This window comes from Brachyhypopomus gauderio, chromosome 7 (assembly GCF_052324685.1).
Source record: "Brachyhypopomus gauderio isolate BG-103 chromosome 7, BGAUD_0.2, whole genome shotgun sequence".
Taxonomy (NCBI): domain Eukaryota; kingdom Metazoa; phylum Chordata; class Actinopteri; order Gymnotiformes; family Hypopomidae; genus Brachyhypopomus; species Brachyhypopomus gauderio.
This window is the reverse complement of record NC_135217.1, coordinates 33,594,712-33,619,938: the sequence shown is the minus strand read 5'-3', so window position 1 is coordinate 33,619,938 and position 25,227 is coordinate 33,594,712. Positions and strand designations below refer to the sequence as shown.

The following is a 25,227-nucleotide window of genomic DNA, read 5'->3' as shown; positions in this document are numbered from 1 at the left end:
CTCCTTCAGATGTATGCTGGATACAAGCATTTGCATCTTGCGGTGACAACATCTTCTAATTACAAGTAGATGCCAACTTCATGACATTAAACTGGTGTTAAGACTCGTGTTCATGCAGAAGATAACGTAACCACTTAACCACAGATAAGATGACCATTGTAGAGCATTATGATGGATCTGTGTCACTGGTCAGTCATCTGCTTAGGGTCCATGGCATTCTACACAATAATGTTTCACATAATTAAACTATTGCAGTGGTCATTCTAGGACTCTACACCTGGAAACACAAATTTTAGTTTAACTTGTGTATATATACACAAGTATATATATACTGGAGCTGTGCACCAATGATGCACTGAGAGGTTTTCACACTTTTCTGTCAGCCACAGTGGAGTTGCCAAACCATACTGCCACACATTTGGTCAGTATGACCTCAAAGGTGCAGTGGTAAAGGTTTGTAGGGCAGTCCTCCTTCAGTTTGCTGTAGAAGAGCTCAGAGCGAGGATGTACGACCCAATATCGGTGACTGGAGTCTGTAAATCAGAATGTCCAAGACCCTGTGACATGGGGGGTGGGAGGGGTGCTGATTCCTTGGTCACTGGGCTTGGCTTGCGGCCTGGTCTAGAGATGAAGGAAGAACTGCCTTCAGATGACTGAGAGCCAGTTTCACAGACCACTTCATCACAGTGGGGGTAAGTGTGAATTAATGGTGTGTCTATATTGCTGCCAAGATGAGAGGACTTTTCTCAACCATATTATCCAATATTTTCAAGAATTGCATGTGCAATTACTCGAAGAATTGATGTCCACAGAGTTGTACAAACCCAGGTGGTGATGCCAGACACCAACACAATCCAGGGTCATCGGCCACAGAAGTGAAGCCAGACGCCAATACAAACCAGGGTCATCAGCCACAGAAGTGCTCTGATGTGTAAACACAACAGTACAAAATTGCACCTCTATACATTTTCAGGTTCCTCTACTACATCTAGAGCCTATTTCATGACCAGAGGTACAATTTAGGATTATAATTTAGTTATGGAAAATAACACTGCAAATGTACAGTCTGTTTTGTATTTATTGTTGCTTAGAAATATAAAATACATTCAATGGTAGGTTAATGATTGTAACCTTTCTGGAAAAAAAACCATGTAAGGTGGATACACATGCCAACAGTATTTCTTTCTAAAGAAAGAACAACAACCATTCCATGAAATGTTAAAAATGAGCAAAAGTGTACTATGTGTACTTTGGTAAATAAATATAAAGACTACAAAGATATGCAAACAAAATGCATGTTTGCGGTAGATTATTATAGTAGTAATGTAAATAAATCCTGATTCAATTCCAGTCCCTGTTTCAAAATCATTCAGCAAGATGCTGCCCTCTCCTGAGCGTTCTTAATGCTATAATGATATATTCAAATGACTTAACATACAATAAAAAGTGTTCCATTAGGGCTCATATTAAAGATTTTCTAAAGTAACTCTTAACCTACACATACTGACAGATGTCACTAAAATATAGCAATTTTGCTCGACTTTGTAATCAACAACAATAAATTTTAACATGGTCTGGTTAATCTAACCAATCAGGAAACCCCTCTTCAAAGACATAGGCCTCCTGTGCACATGGAGAAGACATGCGTTTCTCTCAAATGATGGATAGAGAAGGGGAAATGTGTGCTTGGGGGTATTAAAGGGAGGCATCTCCTTTGGTGGTTAAGCAGGGGAAATTAGCAAAACCTTCCAAACTGATTACAGCAGCTTAAAAAACTTCAGAGCTAGAAATTCTCAGAGAAGCAGAAGCACTGACTGAGAACTAGTCTGCTAATGTTAAACAATTCAGAGCTCTTACTAGTTTAGTTTACTAGATTAGTTAAAGCCATACTAAAAGTTTTAATCTAGTTCAAGAGCTTGCATGTAGAAGACATGCAAATGTACTTGTATATTAAATGTACAATAAAAAAATATACTGTTTAAAAAATGTTTCTAAATAAATTCCTGTTTTTGGTTGTCCACTAAAGTACAATAAGTAAATAATAAGTGATAAAGTACATGTAAAAGCTTATTGCATCAAATTTTGAAAGTGGACAATGATAAAGTCTTTCTACTACATTTCTGAGCCTAGCTCTGAATCATTAGCTCTTATTTCTCCTGATTCGAGATTCTCGGTAACCAAATAATCTGCAGTTGTTTCAGTCTCGCAGGACGCATCAGTCGCAGATGGCTGGCGGGAGTTCTGTTCTTCCGTGGTCTCCTCAGGCTGTGTGACCACTGGAGCATTCTGGTACACGGAGCTGTTTCGCTGCTCTCCAACGTTGTAGTAGAGCTGAAGTGTAAGACACGGTGGGTTAAATTCTAGCCCTCAACATCTAGACTCTGGCTTTTCCTGGGTCTAAGAGGCCTTCCACATGACCATCACGCACCTTCTCTTCCATATGAGCTAGCTGGGATTCCATAAAGGCCACCAGCTTGGAGAAACTGGGTCTGTCTCGGGGTTGCAGGGCCCAACAGCGACGCATCACTCCATACCTAGCGGAGTTCACCAGTTAGGAGAAAGCAGCAGGTTTGAAGCAAATGTCCCTTTTTGATGACTTAACAAGAGCTGAATGTGGACAGAGACTCACACGGCATCAGGAGCATAGTAGGGCTGTTCCATCTGAAAGCCGATATCAATCATAGTGTAGAAACTCTTATCCACTTTCATACCAGGATAGGGAGTCACTCCTGATTTAATGATATTGGGGGGGGGGGGAATTTGAAAAAGGAAAAATTTAATCTATAGAGACAGAATATTTGTAATCTAAGTCAGAAAGCCAAACCACATAGATAATATTTTTAAGAATGATCAGGATGACAATAAAAACTATGGTTAGCATTTTGCCTTCTATTTCATTCTTGGCTTAAACTCTGAAGGCAAATTTCCATGTCATTTAAAAGTTTTTCCCTTCTCCTCTAAGACTGTATATGGGTTTCTGGCTGTGTGGTTGTGTGTACCCAGAGAGAAGATCTCCCACAGCAGGATGCCATAAGCCCACACGTCACTCTGCATGGTGTATATCCCCTTAAAAATGCTTTCAGGGGCCATCCACTTCACAGGTAAACGTGCCTAGAAAGTACAGCTTTCTAATGTCAGAAATGCCTAATGCAGCAACATAGTCATACAAGTAATCACATGTAGGGAGACTGGCTCCTTGTATCCTTGTCAAACCATGTAGGTGGGCATACGGAAACATCAATCAGTGTCCCACAGCGTATTAATTATGAGTTCTTACGTTTCCTCTGACCACGTAGCTGGAGTCATTCTCAATATCTCTTGCCAGACCGAAGTCCCCGATCTTCATTAGACGGTCCTGGGCTACCAAAACATTTCTTGCTGCCAGATCCCGATGGATACACTAAAAACAAAAAAAAACATTATTTAAAAATAATGGAATATTTTTAAAGGGATGGTTGAGCATTTTGGAGTGCTTCTCTCAGCTCGTGTAATGTACATAAAAATGTTATGTGATGTCATACCAACATGGTGCAACATAATTCTAGATTGAGCTAATTTTTCCACTAGGGTTATTTAAAGGGTGATTTAAAGTTTTCCACTCCTGCTTTTCTGTTTCCCTTAGACAACAGAGGCCCTTAAGCTGGTCATCTGCTGTTATAGCCCCTCCATGACTGAGGATGACAAGTGTTATTTCATTCAAACATATTTGCGGGATCACCAGTCTTGCAGTGTTGGCCGCAGTTTGCTTGACTGTGTGTGCTGCAGGTTCATCAGCATAACTCTGGACAACCTCTTCTGAGTCCTCCGATTTGTTTACATCCACAACATCCCCTTTGGCTGGATGTTATTCCTTGTTCACGTCATTCTTGGTATCCTCTCAGCACTGTTGTATGAGGAAACCCCACAAGGTTGGCAAAACTGGCCCCTGCCAGTCTAGCACTGATGCCATGCTGTCACATCTAGCCCCGCCCCCAGCTGTCAGTCTCTGTTACCACATGTGCCAGTGTTTTTTTTTTTTGTGCATGTTTGCCCCCTCCTAGTAATCTGTAACCACGCCCCATCGTTAGCCGTCTCATGTGTGTCTTGTTAGCTTCCTTGTTTAATTGTATATTTAAGCCCTGTGTTTTCTCAAGTCTGTGCTGATCTTTGTGCTACAGTCCTGTTGTCTGTGTCCCTTGAGTTTGCTACTGTTTGTTTGATTTGGTTTGTTCTTTGCATTATCATGTTTAACTCCTTATCTGATCTGACCCCGGCTGCCTCTGTTCGCGGTGAATTTGGATTTCCCTTTAATAAATCTCCTTTTTCTCAGCGTTTGCGTCTGCCTTCTCACCGCTCCACGACGCCCCAGGCGCCATTTTTAAAGTCACTTGGAAGGCTCAGTTTTCCCAATCTAATGTGGATTTTATGCTGCACTCTGGTGTCATGTGTCTCGTTTCCACACAGGGAAAGGCATCTGTCTCTAATGTGTATCTAAAGTGGCCATTCAGTGTATTTGGACAGCATTAACCTAAATATTTGCAGCAAGATTGTAAAATTTTGTACTTTTTCACCCATTACAAACAAAAGCTTACATTTTTGGAAGAAAGGAATTCCATGCCCTTAGCAACTTGGTAGGAGAAGCTCAGCAGATCCCCTAAGGTGAGAGTCTTAAGGTCTTCTTCTTCCTCACTTTCAAATATATCTTTAAAGGAACAAAACAAGGAAACGGGTTCAGGTTTCCAGAGTATCACCATGGTCCAAGTTTCCCCTCAGACCCCTCAAATCACAGACCAAGGTTTTCAGAGATTAGGTGCTGAGGAGACGTAACCGTGGCCGTCCCGCGGCACAGACGTTACCTGCAGTAACACCTGCAGTGCGTCCAAATGTGAGTAATGGCTCCTGTTCTTTTTTCACCGGGACCATGTGCATGTACGTCTCATCCTGGGCCTGAATGAACTCACTGTTGAAACACATCAAGCAGAAACACGGCCTATAAAACCATGGACCATCACTTCCGCCCACCACGTATGTGCAAATTTAGTTGCGTTTCCTCAAATGAACTGTGCGATCGTTGTTTGTGACAGTCTGCTCTGTTTATTGAAAAGGTCATTGGAAAAGCCAGAACTGCTCAGGTTCTGACCTGGGGTTTCTCTTCCTCGGGTAGTTGTTGTACAGGCTGCTGTATCTGTCCTTGAGGATGGCGTCTGTTAGGGACTTGTAGAAGTGCTCTCTGCTGCTCTTCAGATAGTTCAGCAGGTCGCCGTGACAGCAGTATTGAAAGATCAAGTAAGTGGGACCTGAGGGGCAAACTGCCTCGTCAATATTGCTGCCATTTAAAAAAGTGTTGATAAGTATCTTATAACATAAAACACCATAAAATGGCAAATACATAAAGAAATACATTTCTATACCTGAAAATGTTTTAAGGGAGAGCATTGTCACAATATGATTTTTTTTTCAAATAGTGGCTATCACCAATACTTAACTGAAAAGTCTTTTTTAGTTCTGCGACAGTTTGAAGTGGGTGGATTGTATCCAATTTATTAGCAAACCTTAGCAAAACTAATTATTGTGTTACACATCATTCATCATAAAAAAGTATCTTGATATTTACTATTAACTACAGATGGGCATATTACCTACTAAACTACATTATAATTATACTATAACGATACAGCTTAGAGTCCACCCCAGTTCATCCTCAGGAACGTGCACCATGCTTGTGAGTGTATTGTGTACCTTGGCCTGTACAAGCTCCCAGCAGGTTCACGATGTTGGTATGATGTCCAATATGACTTAGCATCTTCAGTTCAGACATCAAGGCCTCCTTCTCCACAGCCTGATGCTTGTCTGGATAAACACAATGGCTCCTCTTTATTAACGTCACCGAACGACGAGTCAGTTTTAATGTCAAAGTAAAAAGTCATACGCCACCTTTCAACATTTTCACTGCAACCTGCATTGACACTCCTGGCTCGCTGATCCCGTATGCCGTCGCCTGCATGACCATCCCAAAAGCTCCCGAGCCCAGTTCTTTACCTGAAGGTAGAGAAGAACCCACCACCCTTGCTGTAACCTGTTTTCATAGCGTTCCATTAACATGCAATTGTGTTCAAATTCTTTACCCAGCTCCAGATTCTCCCGAGGAAACTCCCATTTCTGGTCATATTTGAAATCCCTGAAGTTAATATAGATGTAATCGTTATCTGATGGACCAACCACCTGAACCATCTGAAGTTGAGACTGATAACCAGGTTTCTGCTGGGAACATGCAATGCCTCATGGGTTTATGGGGAGTGTTACACACATGGATGGATACAGGTGTTCATGGTTGTGTGAGCGTGTGTCTGTGAGGGCAAGCGTACCTTCTTGCGGGTAAAATAGAGCAGGCAGAGGCAGATCAGCAGAGTGATGATGGGGAGGCTCCAGAAAACAGGTAAGGAGGCGACGGAGGTCTTAGGGGGAGCTGCAAAAACGATTTGCATTGTGAGAAACCTGCTCAAACATCTTCGCGCAAGTGTGTTTCAGCGTGAGATGGAGACTCACGCAGTTTCACTGTGATCTGGCCACTGCAGAAGGAGCCTGCTCTGTTGCTGAGGCAACATTTCACTAAGTGATTATTCACTTTGCTGGCTAACACAGAGGTGGCGATACTTTTCTGGCAGAACCGGTCCGAGTCTGGGTACGCTTCAAGATCCACGTCTGTCTTTTTCCACATGTTGTCATCCGAGTAGCTTTGAGATGAGCAAAACATAGAGTGTAGTGCATCCTAAAATTGTGCCTTTTTACGATTTCAATCCAAAACAAGACAAAACAAAGCAATGATAATAGCCTGGACAAAACCTCACTTGGCATTTATTGGACAGATCACCCAGGACAGGGACAGTGGGAGGGAACTGATGGTGGTGCAGGTGACATTGTCTTCAGTTTGGAGAAGCTTAATATTTGGAATTTCTGCAAAATGACATGTACTTTAGAGAAATATTTTATTGTGATTCTAACATAACTTTAGATTCCAATCAGTATTGACCCTATTTGCAATGTGCCCCAATCTGTATGTCAAGTTTTTGTTATTGTACACATTAAATGATTTACAAATCTGTGCTATACTCACCTGTCACACACAGGGACATATTCCTGGTCACTGCGTTTTCACCTGCTCTCAGGTGCACCTGATGTTGGCCTGGGTCTGGGTTACACAGCGCAAACGTGCTAAAAGACAGAAGAGAGCCATAAGACTACAACAGCCATAAGAGTACAACACACACGGATACTGTTCAGACACACTGTATGCATGCACCTTTGACCCCATAGGTACGGAGATTCGTTGCACTGCACGTTGGTGCCATTTGGTGTAATCCACACACACTGAGTTTTTGGGTGAGAGAGCACCTTAACTTGAAAGCAGAAGTTTGGTGTATGGTTGTGTAAAATCTGGACATTCTCATCCAGGGTCTCTATTTCAAGTAAGTCCTTCTCTGTATAGACAAAACGAGCATATTCACCCATGTCCCCTGCTCCTGTGTATTCACTGAAATACTACGAGAACCATCCACTTTCTGTAAAAGCTCAATCACCACAAGGTCAGATCAAAACACAATATAATGCAGTCCATAATTCATAACACCACAATTCACAATTTCAGACTAAAAAGTACCATCCATTTTAAAGTTATAAAGTTGTCCAAAGAAAACCTTTATTGAAGATCTTTAAAGAACAAATAGCTCAAAGAAAATAACAAATCACTTACCCAGGACCATAACGTGGGTCGTCTTTGTATAACCTTTTCCACTCGTGCAAATATACTCACCGCTGTCCTTCACACTAACGGACTTGATGGAATAAAACTCCATCAAATAAGTATGATATATCATTTTTATTCCAGGGAGCTAAATATGTGGCAGATAGAACACCATAAAATATTGAGGAAATAAAGTGATATCAGGTATGCATAGCCATAATTACATTTGTAATTTCAGCATGTCTTTTTATAGTACCTCTGTAAAGTTAGAGAACCACTTCAGTGAATAATCATTGTCATTTATTGCACATCGAAGCACAAGAGACCAACCAGAACGCAACAGGATCCTCGGGGCTTCAGTCTCCTGCATGGGTGTTTCAAGAGCTAAAACACAACAGAAATGTGAAATACTCAGTGTACATACATTGAACTTATTACAGATCACGAGCAACTGAATGTTTATCTTACTATAGTGGTAAATCTGTGAGCATTCCTCCCCCTCTGAGTTTTCAGCACAGCACTTTGTGTTTGAAAATGGGGCATCATAACAGTCCAGTGTGCTCATTGATATGTCAATCTTCCTTTGCGGTCTTCAAAAACCAAGAATATCATAGTGAAACAGGCAGGGCATTAGTATATATGTTCCAGTAAATGTAGTAAGCATCACACAATTTAAAATCATTGACTGGAGCAATTAAAAGATTTTGCATCTGGTAAAAAAAATATTACGGGTTGCAAAGTTAGTACAGAGTAGGATCAGAACCAGTGACTCCAACCAAGCTCAGAACCATAATGACTCAACCAATATTACATATTGAGCACAAATGTAAAGTTCTCATTTTACTGAAATACTATCTACCAATCCCACATACCCACAGACTGATTCTCAGTCTGCTATGCAGATTTCAGCTTTTCTGTTTTGACCCTGGATCAAAAAGACCAGGAGAACAAACCCATACTCAGGACACTCTTCCTGAACCCTTCTCCAAATCATGCCCAACATGTTGGTAACCTGCTTGTCTTAAAATAAAACCTGTCAATGTTGTTATATTATTGAGGTACTCTCCAGCGATTGTCCAAAGGCCTCAGGGAGATTCAACTTTTATACACTTTTGCAAGTTCAGTTACCCACCTGCCCAACCTTTGTTTGCATATTAACCTTAAAGATTTGCACTAGTATGTCCAAGTAATTCCGGTACCATGCAGTAGGTACACTTGGATGTTGAAGCCAGAACAATGAGCCTTTGAAGCCTCTCCATGTCATGGGCGTGTACCCTGCTCTTCTCTCCGTTCATCGTTTACTGTTAGTATAAAGAGTTTCTTGCTACCTCACTAGATAATAATGCTGCACATATGTGATGGGTCTAGTCATCCTAATAACTTTAAATATAAAAAACAACAGCTCAGCGTCTGGAAGATGATGTTAAATGTCAAGATCACAATTGCAAACAGAATAAACAATAAACAGTAACTTGGTGGGTTTTGTTACTTTTTCACCTGTTAACGTTAACTACATAACAACTAGAAATACTACTAAATAATAAAATGAATTTTAAAATAGAGAACACATCAATCTATGAGCATGGATATCAAAGACTACGATTACAGGCTTCGACTGCACTAGAAAATGTAAACAACAAAAAGTGATATTCTGCAGACAACTTTAATGCTTTTCAGTCTTTTCCAGCTTTTCCTGCTCTGAACACAGCACATTTTAACTAAACAGTGACACATGGTCACAATAAAATAACATAATAATAGTCTTTTTATGAACGTTTATCTGCTAGATTTTCGATACATAAATTACAATTGAGTTTACTTCCAGATTATCTTCCAGATGATCCTGCCTCTGACTCCATTTCCCATCAGTCTGCTTTTGACCCACCTGCCCCTCCATCCAACTCCACCAGTCATGACCAACGCTTGTGTTTCGCCTTCCTGCAGTGGTGGACTTAGCAATTTGGGGGCTCAGTCTGTATTCATTAACCCATTGCCAACTATTGCTATGTCTCATTCATATATATATATATATATATATATATAAATAACATATCTCTTTTTCCCCTCAGGACTTTTCTATTGCTCTCTGGTTTCTTTGCTATTTTTTGGGGATGCTCTTTGATAATGTGGACTGTTAACCTAAAGGTTTTCTTTAAGGTTTTAACCTTTAGTGTAACCCGACTGTTTTTGTATCAATACTACAGCTTTAGGTCTCCCCTCAGTTAGTAAAACTGCTTTGCCTCAATACAAGCACAGGCTTCATGTACTTTACACCAGGTTTTAGAACCTTGTTTTTGCCAGTAATGAGAACAACATTAAAGAAATAAAGAATTAGTCCTACATCAGTCCTACATTCAGCACTAGCGGTGGGCATTACCTGGAAAGTTAACTAGACAGTCGACATCGTCAAGCATTCAGTTTACCTTGTATCTTCACCATACCACTTTATTGTTGGCTCTGGGTTTCCTGCTGATTCACATCTCAGACTTGCAGAGTTGTATTTTTCCCTTATCACCTCCAGGTGTGGAATAGACGGCCTCTCTGCAGATTAGAAAATATATCAGACAAAATGTACAATGACATTAAGGAACATTAAGGAATTGTGCATGTCTCTGTTGTATATGGCTATAAGATTTTCTTCTAGATGTGTGAAAGCCAAAGAAGGCAAGTGACTTACTTTTTGGTAGGTACACATGGACTGAAATGTACAAAGAGTAGTTTGAATTGCCACTGCTACAGACTGCAGTGTGAACTCCATCCATGTCTAGTTTAAAGGTTTGGAACTGTTGCAGACTAGTTGATTCTCTGTGGAAAGAACATAAACACAGCAGATACCACTTTCATGTTACACAAATTAGCAACTAATTAATTACACCTGCAGAATATATATTTTTTATCGGTAATATTTTCTATGGAGCACTGGAGCTGAATTAACTCAAGCCTTCAAACACACTTTAACAGACATATGCATGTACCTATTTTCCCAAAAGCACTGTGTATAATTCCCTGAACTGTTTTCTGAAGATGTTGAAAGAATTTGAACCATCTTCTCAGCTTGAACATCCATCTTAAATGTCTGTCTTCGTAGATCTGACTCAGTCAATCTGCATATCACAGTCTGGAAAGAAATAATTCACATACAAAAACACAAATGTGTATACATTGCATGTAAAACAAGAATTTTCTTTATACATAAAATATACATACACAATTGCATAAGACTTATTTTTAAATGAGTCGCTGGGAAGATAATGAAGAAGATATTGTAATATGAAGGCATATGTAGGCTGAATACTGAACTGAATACTTAATAATTTGCTGTTTCAATGTCAGTTCTGCTTTTAGTTTTGCTCAACTATGTTACTTCACTTTCAAATTTTGAAAATGTCGAACATTTCATAATAGGGAGAAATTCCACAGATAAAAATATTTTTGTTTGTTTGTTTTATTTGTTTCTGAGTAAAGAGTAAAACTTTGGAGGAAATGGACGTAATTACTAAAGAACTCACAGTTTCATTGGAGCCGCAGGGCAGGTGATGTGTGTTTCTGTTTTGCATGTCGCCGTGGTGTAGTCCGATACTGTAAGCGAGCGCTGCACATTGCACCAGAAAAACCACTTCTGTGCAAAAACATTCCAAAGACGAATTCATTATGCAAAGATGAGAAAAGTAAATGAAGGATAATTGTAAACAACAACAGCAATACTACTTATGTAACATTTAAACGAACAACAACAAAATAACAACACTATCGTGAAAATAATAATACATAATAAAAGGAATTTAAATTTGCAAGAAGTTGTATTTCTTTTAAAATTAAACAACTGATAAGGAATTAATTGATAAAGCAATTAGTTTTAAGTTTCATACCCACTAAAAACGAGGTTTTTCGTAACGGCATCGTTTGAACGCATAACAGCTTAAGAGTCAGCGCTCAATCACGAAATGCGATGCATCGACAGCAGAGGTGCAAGACTTTAAATACCATGACGTCTCACTGCGGTTCTCTCTCTCTCTCTCCCTCTCTCTCTCCGTGTTTACTTTTACAGTTTGAAGAAGTTAAGAACTTTGGAAAGCAAAACCTAATAATTTCTGATCAATGCCTTTATCGAAATAAAAATATCAAAAATACGCCCTGTGCGTTTTCACACGTTGTTACGGCTTCCAACAGGTCGGCGATACATCACCTGTCACCATCTGTCATTTCCTAACCTCATATGCTGAATTCACAAAATGCGTTTTTAATTATTTGTGTTATATTTCATATTGCATTTTTAAACGGGGGGGGGGGGGGGGGGGGGGGGAATCAGTTTCTTTGATTCGAACCCGAACCTGCCGTCCCACGTCGCGTGCTGAGGGCTGGGGTTCTGTACCCACAATGCACCGCGAGGCACGGAGGAAGAGTTGAAAACAACAACAGAACGGCGGAACAACGGGCGCGCGCTAACGGCGCCTCGTGCACAGCCACGGTCGGGATCGGTGTTTTTTTTTATTAAAGAAGCACAATGCACGTGCGACTCACGTTTGGATGATACGACCGATCTGACCGCGAGCTTTCGTGCGCGACGCGGATTGTTTCACTGAATTACGTGTAGGAGCTCCGCGGCGGCGCTCTATGCGCGAGGACCTTCCGGCGGAGGCAGCGGTGCCATGAATAGTGGAGTCCCCGCCTCGGCTGCTCCGCTCGGGGGTGTCGGGGTACCGGGGCTCAAGGTGAAGTTCTGCCGCTATTACGCGAAAGACAAGACTTGTTTTTATGGGGACGAATGCCAGTTCCTGCACGAGGACCCGTCCGTGGCGAGCCTGGCCGGTCCCGTCCCTTTATCTGCGGCTGGAGCAGGGTACCCGCTCGGGGGAACCGCGGCCGCCTGCCCCGGCGCTGCACCGGCCAACGTGCCCAAGAAGAGCGAGTCTCTGGGGCCTGCAGGAGCGCCTCTGGACGGGCAGCTGCTGGGCAGTAAGTTTGCACCGTGCACGAATGTGGAGTGGGGCCTAAAGCGCAGCCGCCTCTAGTACGACGAGCCGTGCAGCCTTGCAGGGGATTTGTAGGAAATCGAGACCGAGGGTTCAGCAAGGCCTCTTTCCCACCAAAACAATGCAAGGAAACCATCTCGCATTGCTCCACACTCAGCGCAGCCGGGCGTGAAAATACTCGCTGGAAACGACGAACCGGAGCTCGCGTCTTGCCTGTTGGTTACTCGTATCCTGCACATTCATCCTAATGTTATGAATTAGACCTGCACGTCTTGATGTTGTTTACAGCCAAACGCTAAACTATCGTCCTGTGAGAGCCGGCGTGCCAACCCAACATGCGTTTAGACGTGCATGTTAAAGTCGTGCATTAGTTTTAGTTGGGCGCTAACGGGGCATTAGTTATGCGGCTGGGTTACGTTGAGCGCCCAGGTGAGCAGCGGTGTGCGCGCGTGCTGCGGCGGGGCTGGTGGAGCGTGCGCGCGCGGGGGTGCGCGTGCGTTTGGAGCCGTGTCTCGCGCAGCTGTTTGTGGCGCTGCGGTCTGTCGGTCGCTGTGGTGTATTCGGCTATTACACAAGTTGTTTAAAGTGGTTTTCATTATATGTTTCCTTTAGTTTACGACATTTGTCATTATTTATGTTTAACGAATTACTACGAGATAGTTTTCAGTCGAGTTGTTCTGTTCACGTCTTCCTGAAGTTGTGTTGTGGTTGACTGATGTGCAGTATCTTTGGGTCTTTTGGAACTGTTTGGGAGCTTTTTAAAACCTCATTTAATTTTCAAGTTAGTTTGGAGAATTTGTAATGTAAAAATAACATTAAAGTCGGGTTAAGCAGACGTTGACGCATGCACAACTTTAACCCTTATTTGTACGTGTTTAATATGGTGGTAAAAGTGTACCAGGTTGCTGTGTTGTAATTGAAGACTGTGATGGTTTTTTAGTACAAGCAGGATGCTGTGTAGTTCCCAGGTGCTGATGCTTCTGCTGATACCATGATGCCAGCGGTTCATGCTTCATTTCGTGTATTTTTCATAAGCATGAAAACTTCGTTTTTTATCACCACTGATTCAGAAAGTTAACAAAGCATGCTGTGGTGTAATGATCTGGAATATTTATTTACAATATTTAATGTTACAATCAGGTGTTCACTCTGGAATTGTTATTTTAGTGTTTGACACAGTCACCATGTTCACTCCTTGATAATATGAAAGAATCTTGAAAGAAGTTCTTGAAAGACTGAAATGTGAGTTCAGATAGTAGAGCTGAAGTTTGTGTGATCCTCATTTCAGTCCCTGGGATGGAGAGTGGAGCTCTCAGTGATGCCAGTCTGACCAACTCCTATTTCAGCAGCAGCTTCATTGGCGTCAATGGATTCGGGAGTCCAGCAGAGTCCAAATATTCAATGATGCAGGTATGAAGTGTCGTGTGAGATTTTCTGTCCCAGTGGGCCACCACGCTGTGTTGTTGCTTATCCAGATTCTGTGTTTTTGTTTGTCAGCTTATTGCATTTTTTTCCAGGGATTTTGAGTGCATGGCAACTTTAGATACTAATAGGAAGGCACTTTGTATTAATGATAAAGGAAAATGTATTTGGAAAATAATTATATACAGCGCTGTAAATTCATCAGATACCTTTGACTGAATAAAATGTTTTTGAGGGTTAACATTGGAGTATTCCTTAATGACCAAATGAGCTCTCGTGGCGGAGGTGATCTGAGCGCCATGCATGTGCTTTAGAGACAGTAAAGGTGAAGAGGTGCCATCTTGTTTGCACATCACATAATTCTGATATTAATGTTCTGATATACTCATAATGCAAAGTGTTTTTGTCAGTACTGAAAGTTATTGTTGCAAACAAAGTTAAAGAACCCTTAATAGCAGTTCTGCAGAAGCAGTGCTCGAGGTGAAGTGTAAGGTATCATGCAAGTTGTAACCAGCTCATGACAGCTGTCTGGAAAGAGGAAGTAACAACCAAGCTTGAATGTTAAATTCAAAGCAAACAGACCAATTTTGGAATAACAAAGTAGTGGTCAGAAACTCCTAATATGTCACTTCTTCGAAATCTCTCTGAATGAGATGGCAAAAAAGTAAAAACAACCAGAATATTCAGTGCCACCTCTTTGTTTTATGAAAATCGAAAACAACAATATTTGTTTCCTCACACAAAGGGATTGTAAAGATTGTATTTGCAGAAATAATTATTGTTGTCTAATTAGTGGTAAATAATTGAGGGACTTCACTGTTGTTTTAAGCAAATGTCTAGGGCTTTTTGTAGCAATTACCAGCTGTAAGGCTCTTGACACAGATGTGAAAAATGTGTGAATGTGCAATGTTGAGATGCAAACAAGCACAATTTAAACCGCACATGTGTGCGTGTAAACGTGTGCATTTTAAATTGTGTGTACGTGTGAACATGTGCTTTCAGAGGATTACCAGCAGCAGCAGTTCTCCGAGTCTCCTGAACGACGGTGCCAAGAGTTTCAGCCACAGCGCTCACGGTGGGCCACAAATCTGATTATTGCTGTTGTTGGAATCAAATTCTGTTCACTGGCTTAAAGATTTACCCCCTCACCACTCGCCCCTCCACCCACAGACCCAGTGAATTCCCCCACGTCCTCCCTGTTTAGTGACTTTGGTGCTTTGAGCATATCACAGAGAAGGAAGGTGAGTGCCTGAAGGGGTTGGGGGGGGTGGTTGCTTAATTGTTTGTCACAGGAGTCTCAAGCTTTACATTTAAGTTGTGTATTCCATGCATTGGTTCAGCAACTTTCTCGATGAAGTTCTGCTCCTTCGGGTGAAAGCATGACTGAGCTCTGTGTCCGAGCAGGCTCCTAACCCAGCAGCCACAGAGTTCATCCCTAAAGGAGCCCCGCGCATGGCCACCATGTCCCAGGCGGCCGTGCCGACGTTTGCCTCGCCGCTCTTCCCCCACCCCAGCCTCAGCACCACCTCCGCCGCCGCTCTGGCACCTGGTGAGTGACTCACCCGCTCCAAAACCACCTGTGCTTCTGAGTAGAGCACACACACTCTTCCTCCTTCCTTCCCACACTCTCCCTCCCTCCATATCCTCTCTCTCTTTCCCTCCCTCTCTCTCTCTCTCTCTCTCTCTCTCTCTCTCTCTTGCCCTCCCTCCTCCTCTTTCCCGTCTTCTGAAGCGGTACAGTGCAGCAGGGTGTGTGCGGAGAGCCACGTGTAATCGCAGGTCTCTTCTACAGGTATGTCGCTGTCTGCAGGTTCGTCTCCTCTCCACTCCCCCAAAATCACCCCCCACACCTCCCCTGCTCCACGACGCAGGAGCCACACCCCTAACCCCAACATGGCCAATTACATGGTACCCACCACGGCGTCTGACCAAGCAGGTGGTGCCCACGTGATCCAAAAGGAGACTGTGGGTGGGACCACCTACTTCTACACTGATAACACCCCTGCTCCCATGGCTGGAATGGTACGGTCCTCGTTCCTCTAAAGCTTCTCACTCTCTGGCAGTGTTTGTGCAGTTATGTTCACCTGGGCTACTTGTCACCCTTTCAGGTGTTTCCCAATTACCATATCTACCCGCAGACAGCACCTCACGTGGCGTACATGCAGCCCAAAGCCAACGCTCCGTCCTTTTTCATGGCCGACGAGCTCCGACAGGTATTCACGTACCTCTTTTATGCACCTAGTTTTACCTTTTGAAGATACAGGCCACAAATGTGTAGCTACTGTTGAGACAGAGATGTGAATGTGCAATCAAAATTCGTCCTCCGCTTTTTACCTATCTATGCAGTTAGAACACACACACACACTAGTGATTACTAGGGGGCTGTGGATCACACGTGCCCAGAGCGGTGGGGAGCAGTTGGGGTTAGGTGCCTTGCTCAAGGGCACCTCAGTCATGGCCTCAAGCCTGGGAATCGAACCTACAACCCTCGCGTGACATAGGTTGCCGACCCCTGGCCTAAACTGTGGTTACTATACTTGGTTATTTCCATCATGACTGCATTCGAACTCTGGCAGAAAACGGAACCCGACAAATGAGCTCCATGTTCTATATATAACTCGAAAAAGCAGTCAAAGTGTGAACTCTGTACCGTAGGTTATGGTGGTATTCACATACGTACAGCTTGCACAACACGAGGCTATATTGGGTCCTGCTTTGTTGAGATTACAAACTTCAGATATTTGCACACTGTTTAGTACTCCCAGGCCTTGTGTGGTTCTGCTGATATTACCCAGCACCTGTGCTAACACTTTTTAGAAAGTGTGTGCATTCTTAATTTTCACCTCAGTCAAGCATAACTTATGCTGTCGTGTCTCCCCCAAACCAGGAGTTGATTAACAGGCATTTGATAACAATGGCCCAGATCGATCAGAGCGAGAATCCAGGTGAGAACCTCGTAACCGCACCACTGCTTCTCTTGGTTCTCCAATCCACGCTTCGCTTTCGTCATGCATAATACCGTAATGGCTGATGTTTTCTGTGACTGCTTGCCTGGAAGGATTGACTTGTGCTCATCGTGTCTGGATTCACTTTTTTCTTTCTGCATGAACCCACATTCTGTCACTGGCATGTAGGAATGGTTTTGTTGACCAAAGAATGGTCTTTTTCCTTTGCGCATTCGTACATCTGCTAATAATTGAACAGTACATTTGATTGCATTTTTCTTAAACATTAATAACAAGTTATTTTGGGGTGGGTGGTTATTTGCGTATTTTATATACATATTGTGCGGTGTCTTTTAGGAGTTCCGTCCGAGGTAGACAGCTATCATAGCCTCTTTCCCCTCGAGCCTCTTCCACCACCAAATCGCCTACAGAAAACCAGCAACTTCAGTTATGTCACGTCCTGTTACAAGGCGGTCAACAGCAAAGATGATCTGCCCTACTGTCTCAGGAGGATACATGGTGAGTTCTGCCCTGTATGCGACAAAGCGCACGGCATCATCAGTGAAGCGAACCACCCCAAACGTGTAATAAACCCACCCCTGTTTCTTTGGTGCGTTGGAGTGGACAGTTATGCACGGGAAGTCTGATACTCGGTACTGCCTTTAGTTCTTGAGCTCAGTGCTGCCCCCTTCTGACATGTGCTGGCAGGTTTCAGGCTGGTGAACACCAAGTGTATGATGCTGGTGGACATGTGGAAGAAGATCCAGCATTCCAACGCCGTCACCCTCCGAGAGGTCTTCACCACCAAGGCCTTCAGCGACCACTGTAAGCGTGTGTGTGTGTGTGTGTGTGTGTGTGTGTGTGTCCCCGTCCGTCCAGGTGTTGTACCAGCACCATGTGCTTCTGAATGGGATTGAACGGGCGGGTTTCTAAGCAGCTGTTTGTTTGTTGCTCAGCGCTGGTGTTCTCGTACGACTTCCACGCTGGGGCGGAGACCCTGTACAGCAGGCACTTCAACGACCCCGCCGCCGACTCCTACTTCACCAAGCGGAAGTGGGGTGAGCTGCTCTTCCAGCCAGCCGGGGAGACCCGACCTGTCGGAGCGATGCTCCACAGAGCTCGTTTATTAGCCACGCACCACATGGCCATGGAATGAGAACTGTTGTCAAACAGAGTCTTGTAGTGAGTGTGCAGAGTGACATGAATTTGAATGGTTTCTGGGTTCTTGGTTTTATTGATGTTCATGTCCTGGAGCAATTGGAGCAGGGCAGATGTTTTGGAGGAAACTGTGGCTCTGTGTGATGTCCTGTGTGTGAACCAGGGTCTCTTGCTGACGTGTGTGTGTGCGTGTGTGCGCGCGCGCGCGTGTGTGTGTGTATAAATGCGTGTCTGTGCACACGTGAACATGCTTGCATGTGTGAATGTTTGTGCTCGTGTGTGTGTGTGTGTGAGGATGTATTGCGGGGAAAGAGGAAATGGTGGTTGAAACTGCTCCTGCACCCGGTGGGTCTGCTTGATGTTAGCTAGCTAGTTACATTATGTTCTGTGTCAAGGAACCTTTGCCCTGCATTACTCTACATTGTGTTCTGTTATAATGGGCATAAGACAAGTATCTTGTCTTTTCAAAGTGTGTGTGTGTGTATTGCTATTTTGTGGTGTCTTGTGTTGTGCCAGGCCAGCATGAACCCCCCCCTCCCAGACAGCACGCGGGCCTGCTCCCCGAGTCTCTGATCTGGGCCTACATCGTGCAGCTGAGCTCCGCTCTGCGGACCATCCACACAGCCGGCCTGGCCTGCAGGGTCATGGACCCCAGCAAGATCCTCATCACTGGAAAGACCCGGTACAGACGCACGGCAAGACGCACAAACACGCAAACGCACACCTAACTGACCTCCACGCTCAACAAGGACGTTTGCTGTTTTAGCATTTGAAGTAGTTGACGTTATAGTTTAGCCAGCACTAGCACGTTACATTTTCAATGCAGTGATGAAGTTGATTCAGGAGGCCCTGCTTCCAGTCTGGTGTGGGCCAGTGTGCAGGAGCCCCAGACAGGAGAGCAGAGGTCTGACCTCCCGCTCAGCTGAAGTGCGGCCTCGGTGCCGTAGTGAAGGAACCTCCTTGTTCTCGCACTGCTACATGGTGCTCCTGGGTTGTGGTCTGCACCTAACAGGGCACGTGCACACGCACGCACACACACACACACGGTCACAACAATCTAGAAAGGCACCTTTAATGTGTATTTGATATGAGGTGAATGTGAATGCAGAAGTCTTATTTGTGTCTAGTTTTCTGTTCCTAAAAACACAAACATGCACAAGATGATTAGTGTGTTTGTGTAGCACAGTAATAGCTACAGTAGTGCGTGAGCTTCAGATCAGGGCTGGTATAAAATTAGTTTAAACATAAAACATTTGGAAAATAAAAGCACTTGAAAGTAACTAGTTCTTAGTGTAATATCCTAGAGGAAGACACCTAGTGGTGATGCTCTACTGCAGGGGTCACCAATCTTTTTGAAACTGCGAGCTACTTCTTGGATACCAAATATTGCGGAGGGCTACCAGATTAATATGCATCAATCGAACGAAAGTTGTTGGGGGGGGGGGGGGGGGGGGTGTGACACTCGGGGGTGTGCGCGAGTGTCAACGAAAGTTGTGCGTGTGCGAGTGTCAGTTGCTAAGCGGGAAGATCGCTAGCAACCGCGGACAATCTATAATAGTAGCAAAAACATAAACGATGCAGCGCTTTGGTGCATGACGCTATAGTGAGCTATTTTTAAAACAAGCCCACGGGCGACTCGTGACGTCCTTGCTGGTGACATGGTGCCACGTGGTGACTCCTGCTCTACTGGCTTTCCTCTAGGTGAGAATGTTAATACTACATCTGGTGAAGCTCTTTGAAGCTTAGTGGTGCTTTTACCATGAGTATTACAGCCACGTGAAGTTCTTGGGTCTTTGTTTTTTCATGTCCTAGGTTACGGGTGAACTGTGTGGGAGTGTATGATGTCTTAACCTTCGACAACAGTCAGACCAACCACTTGGCGCTCATGCCCCAGTACCAGGTGAAAGTCTTTATGTGACACCAGTATAGGCAGTGTTGCTGCTGTGTAGCTGGTTGGCAGGGTGCGATTCCTGCACTGTGTAACGTCTGTCTGAGCCTGGATGGTTCTAAGGCACGATGCAACCTCCCTGCTAACTTCTTCTTCCCTCTTTCTCTCCCTCTCCAAGCAAGCAGATCTGATCTCCCTGGGGAAGGTGGTGTTGGCGCTGGCCTGCAACTCTCTGGCTGGCATTCAGAGAGAGAATCTCCAGAAGGCCATGGAGCTGGTGTCTATAAACTACTCATCTGACCTGAAGAACCTCATCCTGTATGAAACCACCTACACCACCACCCACATTCTGACCAGTATATACACGCAGTGCTTCTCTGTTTACTTGTTTACCTGCAAGTACGTGGCACACACGCACACGGTATGTTTTTCATGCTGTTGTCGTTTGGGTCTGCAGGTACTTGCTGACAGAACAGAGCCGTCTCCGCAGCGTTAATGATATCATGCCAATGATTGGTGCAAGGTTCTACACTCAACTGGACGCCTCGCAGATGAGGAATGATGTAATCGAGGAAGATCTGGCCAAGGTATATCGAGTCTCCCGCAAACATCACCACACCCTGCTCATGGAAGGGTTGGGGTTTTGTTCACCCAGGGGAGGGGAAAGTGATGTAAAATTGCTACCTCGCCATTAAGTCACCATTAAATAACTATGGTGTAACTAGGGTTGCAACGGTATGAGATTTTCACGGTATGATAACTGTCTCAGAAAATACCGCGGTATCACAGTTATCACGGTATCACAGTTTGTTACATATATTATTAAAAGATACACTGACCCTTAAAGAAATTGCAATTAACTATTTATTCTAGAAACCTGGAACTATAGACAAAATGTCTGCTTAAAAAAAAAGAAGCTGTACACCTGTTTATATAAATTTTGCAAAATTAGAGAAACCTAAATCATGGATTTCAGTAGGCCTACAATATTTAAGTTTAAATTATTTAATATCTGATAAACTGATCTTGGGTCAGTGTCTGATCAACAACTGTTGTAAACGTCCCTTTTACTGCCAAGTTGGAATATAACCAGATACTGCAGAAAGAGAGGATTTGTTTCTGACATGATCATCACAATAGAGATTTCTATTTTAAAGCTTTCACACCGAGTCTGGTTTTAACATATGAAAAGCAAGCACGTCAGAATTTGAAAATGAACGCATGTAAATTAATGGCATCTTTCACATCCAGTGAAAGCAAGGACCTTAAAAAGCTAGGTTTATACTTTCCCGAGCATAGCGCGCGACTCCGCAAACGGTGGAGGCGTTCATACTTGCCGCGTCACATTCTTTGCAGTGTTGTCCGAAACGATATGTGGTAGTATAAACACCCCTCAAAAACAGGGAAAGGAACATTTACCTGACGAATTTTAATGTTGCTTTGTGTTTCAGATTTGAAAAGTGCTGGAATTTAGGCTAAAGTAGCCTACTTGAAAATGCTTGAAATTGTAACTACGCTTAGCTGTAACTAAGTTTCACAACAAATATCTGTCTGACTGAACAGTTATTACGTTAACAAATACGAGCCTCTTGTAATTCCAGGACGAAACATGAGAGAACGTGAAGACGTTAAGATTGGGCGTTTTGAAAATAAACAACCATTAAATAATGTGAAAGTGATAATTTCGAGTACATGTATAAATATTTAACTTAATTAAGTTTAATGTGCTGGGAAATATTGAAATGGACCTTGAAAGTGACGTACAAGTGCTTTAATGCCACCTTGTAAAGGTGTATGAACCCTGCAAACATGACTTTGTTCATCGCGCTGAGGCTCGCGCGAAGTTACAAAATTCGAAAGGTGCACGACATCGCGAATTGACAGCGCGCGAGGCCCTCGCTGATTTTAGTTAACAAATTTTTTAACAAAAAAAGAGGCTAAAGTCTGATGCACTTTCTGCCATTCTCACCGCTGTGTGCGGAGTAGCTGAACCGGAGCGGAGTTGTGCATGTGCGGGTGAATTCTCCACTGGCTTGCCTTTTACCGGTAATAAGCAAACGCACACGGTATGACAATCGTGCATTTTAATACCGTGGTATACTGTGAAACCGGTTACCGCTGCAACCCTAGGTGTGACCACATGCTCCTTCCCTAAAAAAGAGGTTTGAGGCCTAAAGTTTGCAGGTTTTGGAATTTCTGTGTGCATGTGTGAGTGGATACATGTGTGTGTGTTTGCATGAATATGGTTAGGTTGGTTTGCGTTCATGGGTCAGTCCATAGCACAGATCTTAAATAGACACGTGTGTCTGCCAGAGACAAGAGTATGGTTCCATACACCATAGTGGGAGGACCTCTGTGTGTGTGTGTGTGTGTGTGTGTGTGTGTGTGTGTGTGTGTGTGTGTTTGCTTTTGTGTGTGAGTGTGTAAGCCTTTCTCTCTTCTCTACCACCTACAGGAGGTCCAGAATGGCCGTCTGTTCCGGCTCCTGGCCAAACTGGGAACCATCAATGAGAGACCAGAGTAAGTCCTGCATGAAGATGCCCGGACCATGCTCATCCTAGCAGTACACACACAACCTCACAGGAACCAATGTCCAGTCTCTATGGTTAACCCTGTTAAGCATGTTTGTTACACCGGAAAGGAGTATTTTTACACTGCAAATTTAGACAGGTTTCTGCTTCCTCTTACAGTATGTTTAAATATGCTACAATGGTTTTTATCAGCAAATGTGTCTGGGATGTGCACTGTTCTTCTTTTTCAATCTGCCGGTTATTTATTTCTTTGTCTGCTTCACTCTACTGTGCATGTTTGATGCAAACTTGATCAAATGTGTCATTATTTCTTGTTTAACTTGCCTGGCCTTATGTGTGATTAAGATGTCTTTACAAAACATTTGACGTCTAACTTGATTTAAAGTCCTGACACTCCATATCTGACACTGTTTCCCCTGTGAATGCTGTTTAAATCTTTTTTTGGGCGGTAGTAACTGGCAGTGCAATGTTAATGAAAACTAAAGTAAGAAAGATGGTAATTGGAACTCACCACATCCCATGTGATGAGGTGGTGGGGGGGGTGATATTGTCAGTGTTTTGATTTAACATTTGAGAGGCATTTAGATGTATTTAAAATCTTAAGAGCTCTCAGACCTCTACCACAGTTGCTCTCTACCGCACACATGGGGTAAACATTTATTTCTTTTTTGTCTTGATGTGTTGTAGATTCCAGAAGGATCCCACATGGTCCGAGACGGGAGATCGCTACTTGCTCAAGCTCTTCCGAGATCACTTGTTCCACCAGGTGACTGAAGCTGGCACACCCTGGATTGACTTGAGCCACATCGTGTCGTGTCTCAACAAGGTGGCCGTCCTCCGTTGCACTTTTTTCCGAGTTTTTCTTTATGCATGCGTTACGTTCTCTCACTCCATCTGTGTTGGGCCTCACACCTCCCTTCTCCTCTCCTCTCTCAGCTGGACGCAGGTGTACCAGAGAAAATCAGCCTGGTGTCGCGGGACGAGAAGAGCGTGCTGGTGGTGACGTACTCCGACCTGAAACGCTGCTTCGACAGCACCTTCCAGGAACTTCTGGCTGCCGCCAACAGCCCCCTGTAGCGCCCCCCACAGGCAAGGGGTGGGACTGCCTGAACCGGAGCACATTGCACTACAGTGACGGACGACGGGCGCAGAATGATGATCTCACGGCCAGGGCGGAGCCAGCTGGTTACTCACCTCCAGTCAGATACACTGTCCTGTCCAGAAAGGAATTTTTTTTTTCTAAAGCGTATTTTTTTAGTTTTCATAACCCCACAGCTATGGAATTATGGACATGTTGACAGCTGTGATGAATTTTTTTAGACTTGGGGAACAAAGTTGACAAGAAAAAAAATATAGACACTTTCCTGCTTTTATTTTTATTTTCTTGGGTTTTATTTTTTTCTGTGGAGGATGCACTAAAAATTTTAAGTTTTTCTTTTTTAAAAAAAATTATAAGTGAACGTGTGTGGTACCCACAGGGTGTACTGAGACTTCACACAAAAAAGGGCGGGGCACTAGACCTCCAAAAAAAAAGTGGGGGGTGTGGTTTTCTACAATCTCCTCCCCTTACATCTGTTTAGGCACTGCGAGTTGGGACAGACCACTTGCCATGACGTACAGAACCCAGACCACTTTTTGCCTCCACCCTCACTTTGATGGAACAGACCACTGGCTTTCTGGGTGAGGGGTGGGCAAATTGCTGATGAGACTTGACCACTGATTGGCTGAGCGTGTGGCATATGGTGCTGTTTATTCCCCGCCCCTGTGCTCACTCCAGCAAGCAAGGCGCTTGCCCCAAAGGCTGGTGAGATTGAGAGGAGGTGGCATGGCTGAGTGGTGGGGCACTAGGACCCTGCTCCTTGGGCAGCACTGACGAATGGGTGCTCTCTCCCATTGTTGTGTTGGACTTTATTACTGCAGTTATGCAACCTCCATTTTTTTTAAGTTTCATGGATGCTTTAGCAATGTGACACACAAATCTAAATTGGCAAGAATGGATTTTTTTTTCTTCGTCTTTTAATCAGGCTTTCTAGGTCTGGAAAGGAACCAAAGAACTGGACCATGTTAGGAAGGGAACCAGTTCAGCCTCTTTGTGGAATGTCCTCTCTCTCTCTGATGCCCTCCCACCCCCTCCGTTGTGCAGACTCAGTTTAAGCCCATGATGTCGCTTACATCCTTTCATTTGCCTTCATTTCCCTTGTGCCCATTTCCCTCGGACCCGTCCCCAGTGCCCAGTCCCTGTAGTCCTTCGGTGTCTCTCGACTGTCAGTGTGCTGGACTTGGTCAACTAATTAAGCTCTGATGTGACTGTGGGATTGCTGGTTCTCTTATCTATCTGTTGTGCAGTGATGCATGATGGGATGCTAGAAGTTCACTTCACTGACGTAAACATTCTGTGGACCAATCCCAGCAGGAGCTCCTGGGGTGGGGGGGAGGACCGCAGGGGCGGGATAGTCGGGCTCGTGTTTGATTTAGACATTGTTTCTTTGACCTACAGATCATGTGATGGCAACGTGCTGGAAAATACAGGGCAGACCGAGCTCGACCTCTGACCCAGGTAAAAGTGGGGGCGGGGCGGGGCCAGAGTGTT

At 43.8% G+C, this 25,227-nt stretch overlaps 2 protein-coding genes across 8 annotated transcripts; one reads left to right on the top strand and one right to left on the bottom strand.

Annotated features, from left to right (window-relative positions):
• Positions 1-1,060: 1,060 nt before the first annotated feature.
• Positions 1,061-12,369, bottom strand: LOC143519725 (receptor-type tyrosine-protein kinase FLT3-like). 6 transcript variants are annotated; one of them, XM_077013463.1, is made up of 24 exons: positions 12,242-12,369; positions 11,230-11,339; positions 10,696-10,838; positions 10,398-10,525; positions 10,144-10,261; positions 8,189-8,310; positions 7,977-8,104; positions 7,730-7,868; positions 7,280-7,457; positions 7,094-7,191; positions 6,828-6,933; positions 6,526-6,713; positions 6,345-6,445; positions 6,105-6,240; positions 5,914-6,018; positions 5,719-5,829; positions 5,120-5,276; positions 4,836-4,939; positions 4,572-4,681; positions 3,278-3,400; positions 3,000-3,111; positions 2,630-2,729; positions 2,429-2,534; positions 1,061-2,331 (listed from the first exon to the last, which is right to left on the bottom strand). In XM_077013463.1, exons 2-24 carry the CDS (start codon positions 11,275-11,277, stop codon positions 2,113-2,115), a joined length of 2,880 nt encoding a protein of 959 aa, XP_076869578.1. In that variant the 5' UTR covers positions 11,278-11,339; positions 12,242-12,369; the 3' UTR covers positions 1,061-2,112. The 6 variants fall into 6 exon arrangements, with proteins under 6 accessions (XP_076869578.1, XP_076869579.1, XP_076869577.1 ...); XM_077013464.1 differs by having other exon boundaries at positions 11,230-11,336; positions 12,242-12,356; XM_077013462.1 differs by lacking the exon at positions 12,242-12,369 and adding an exon at positions 11,590-11,990 and having other exon boundaries at positions 11,230-11,336.
• pan3 (poly(A) specific ribonuclease subunit PAN3) lies at positions 12,370-24,216 on the top strand. 2 transcript variants are annotated; one of them, XM_077013465.1, is made up of 18 exons: positions 12,370-12,676; positions 13,982-14,103; positions 15,118-15,190; positions 15,286-15,356; positions 15,520-15,664; positions 15,908-16,137; positions 16,224-16,328; positions 17,003-17,060; positions 17,418-17,579; positions 17,769-17,885; positions 18,017-18,118; positions 18,735-18,900; positions 20,031-20,118; positions 20,285-20,424; positions 20,564-20,693; positions 22,562-22,626; positions 23,325-23,463; positions 23,574-24,216. In XM_077013465.1, exons 1-18 carry the CDS (start codon positions 12,370-12,372, stop codon positions 23,712-23,714), a joined length of 2,361 nt encoding a protein of 786 aa, XP_076869580.1. In that variant the 3' UTR covers positions 23,715-24,216. The 2 variants fall into 2 exon arrangements, with proteins under 2 accessions (XP_076869580.1, XP_076869581.1); XM_077013466.1 differs by lacking the exon at positions 12,370-12,676 and adding an exon at positions 12,890-12,908.
• The last annotated feature ends 1,011 nt before the right edge of the window (positions 24,217-25,227 follow it).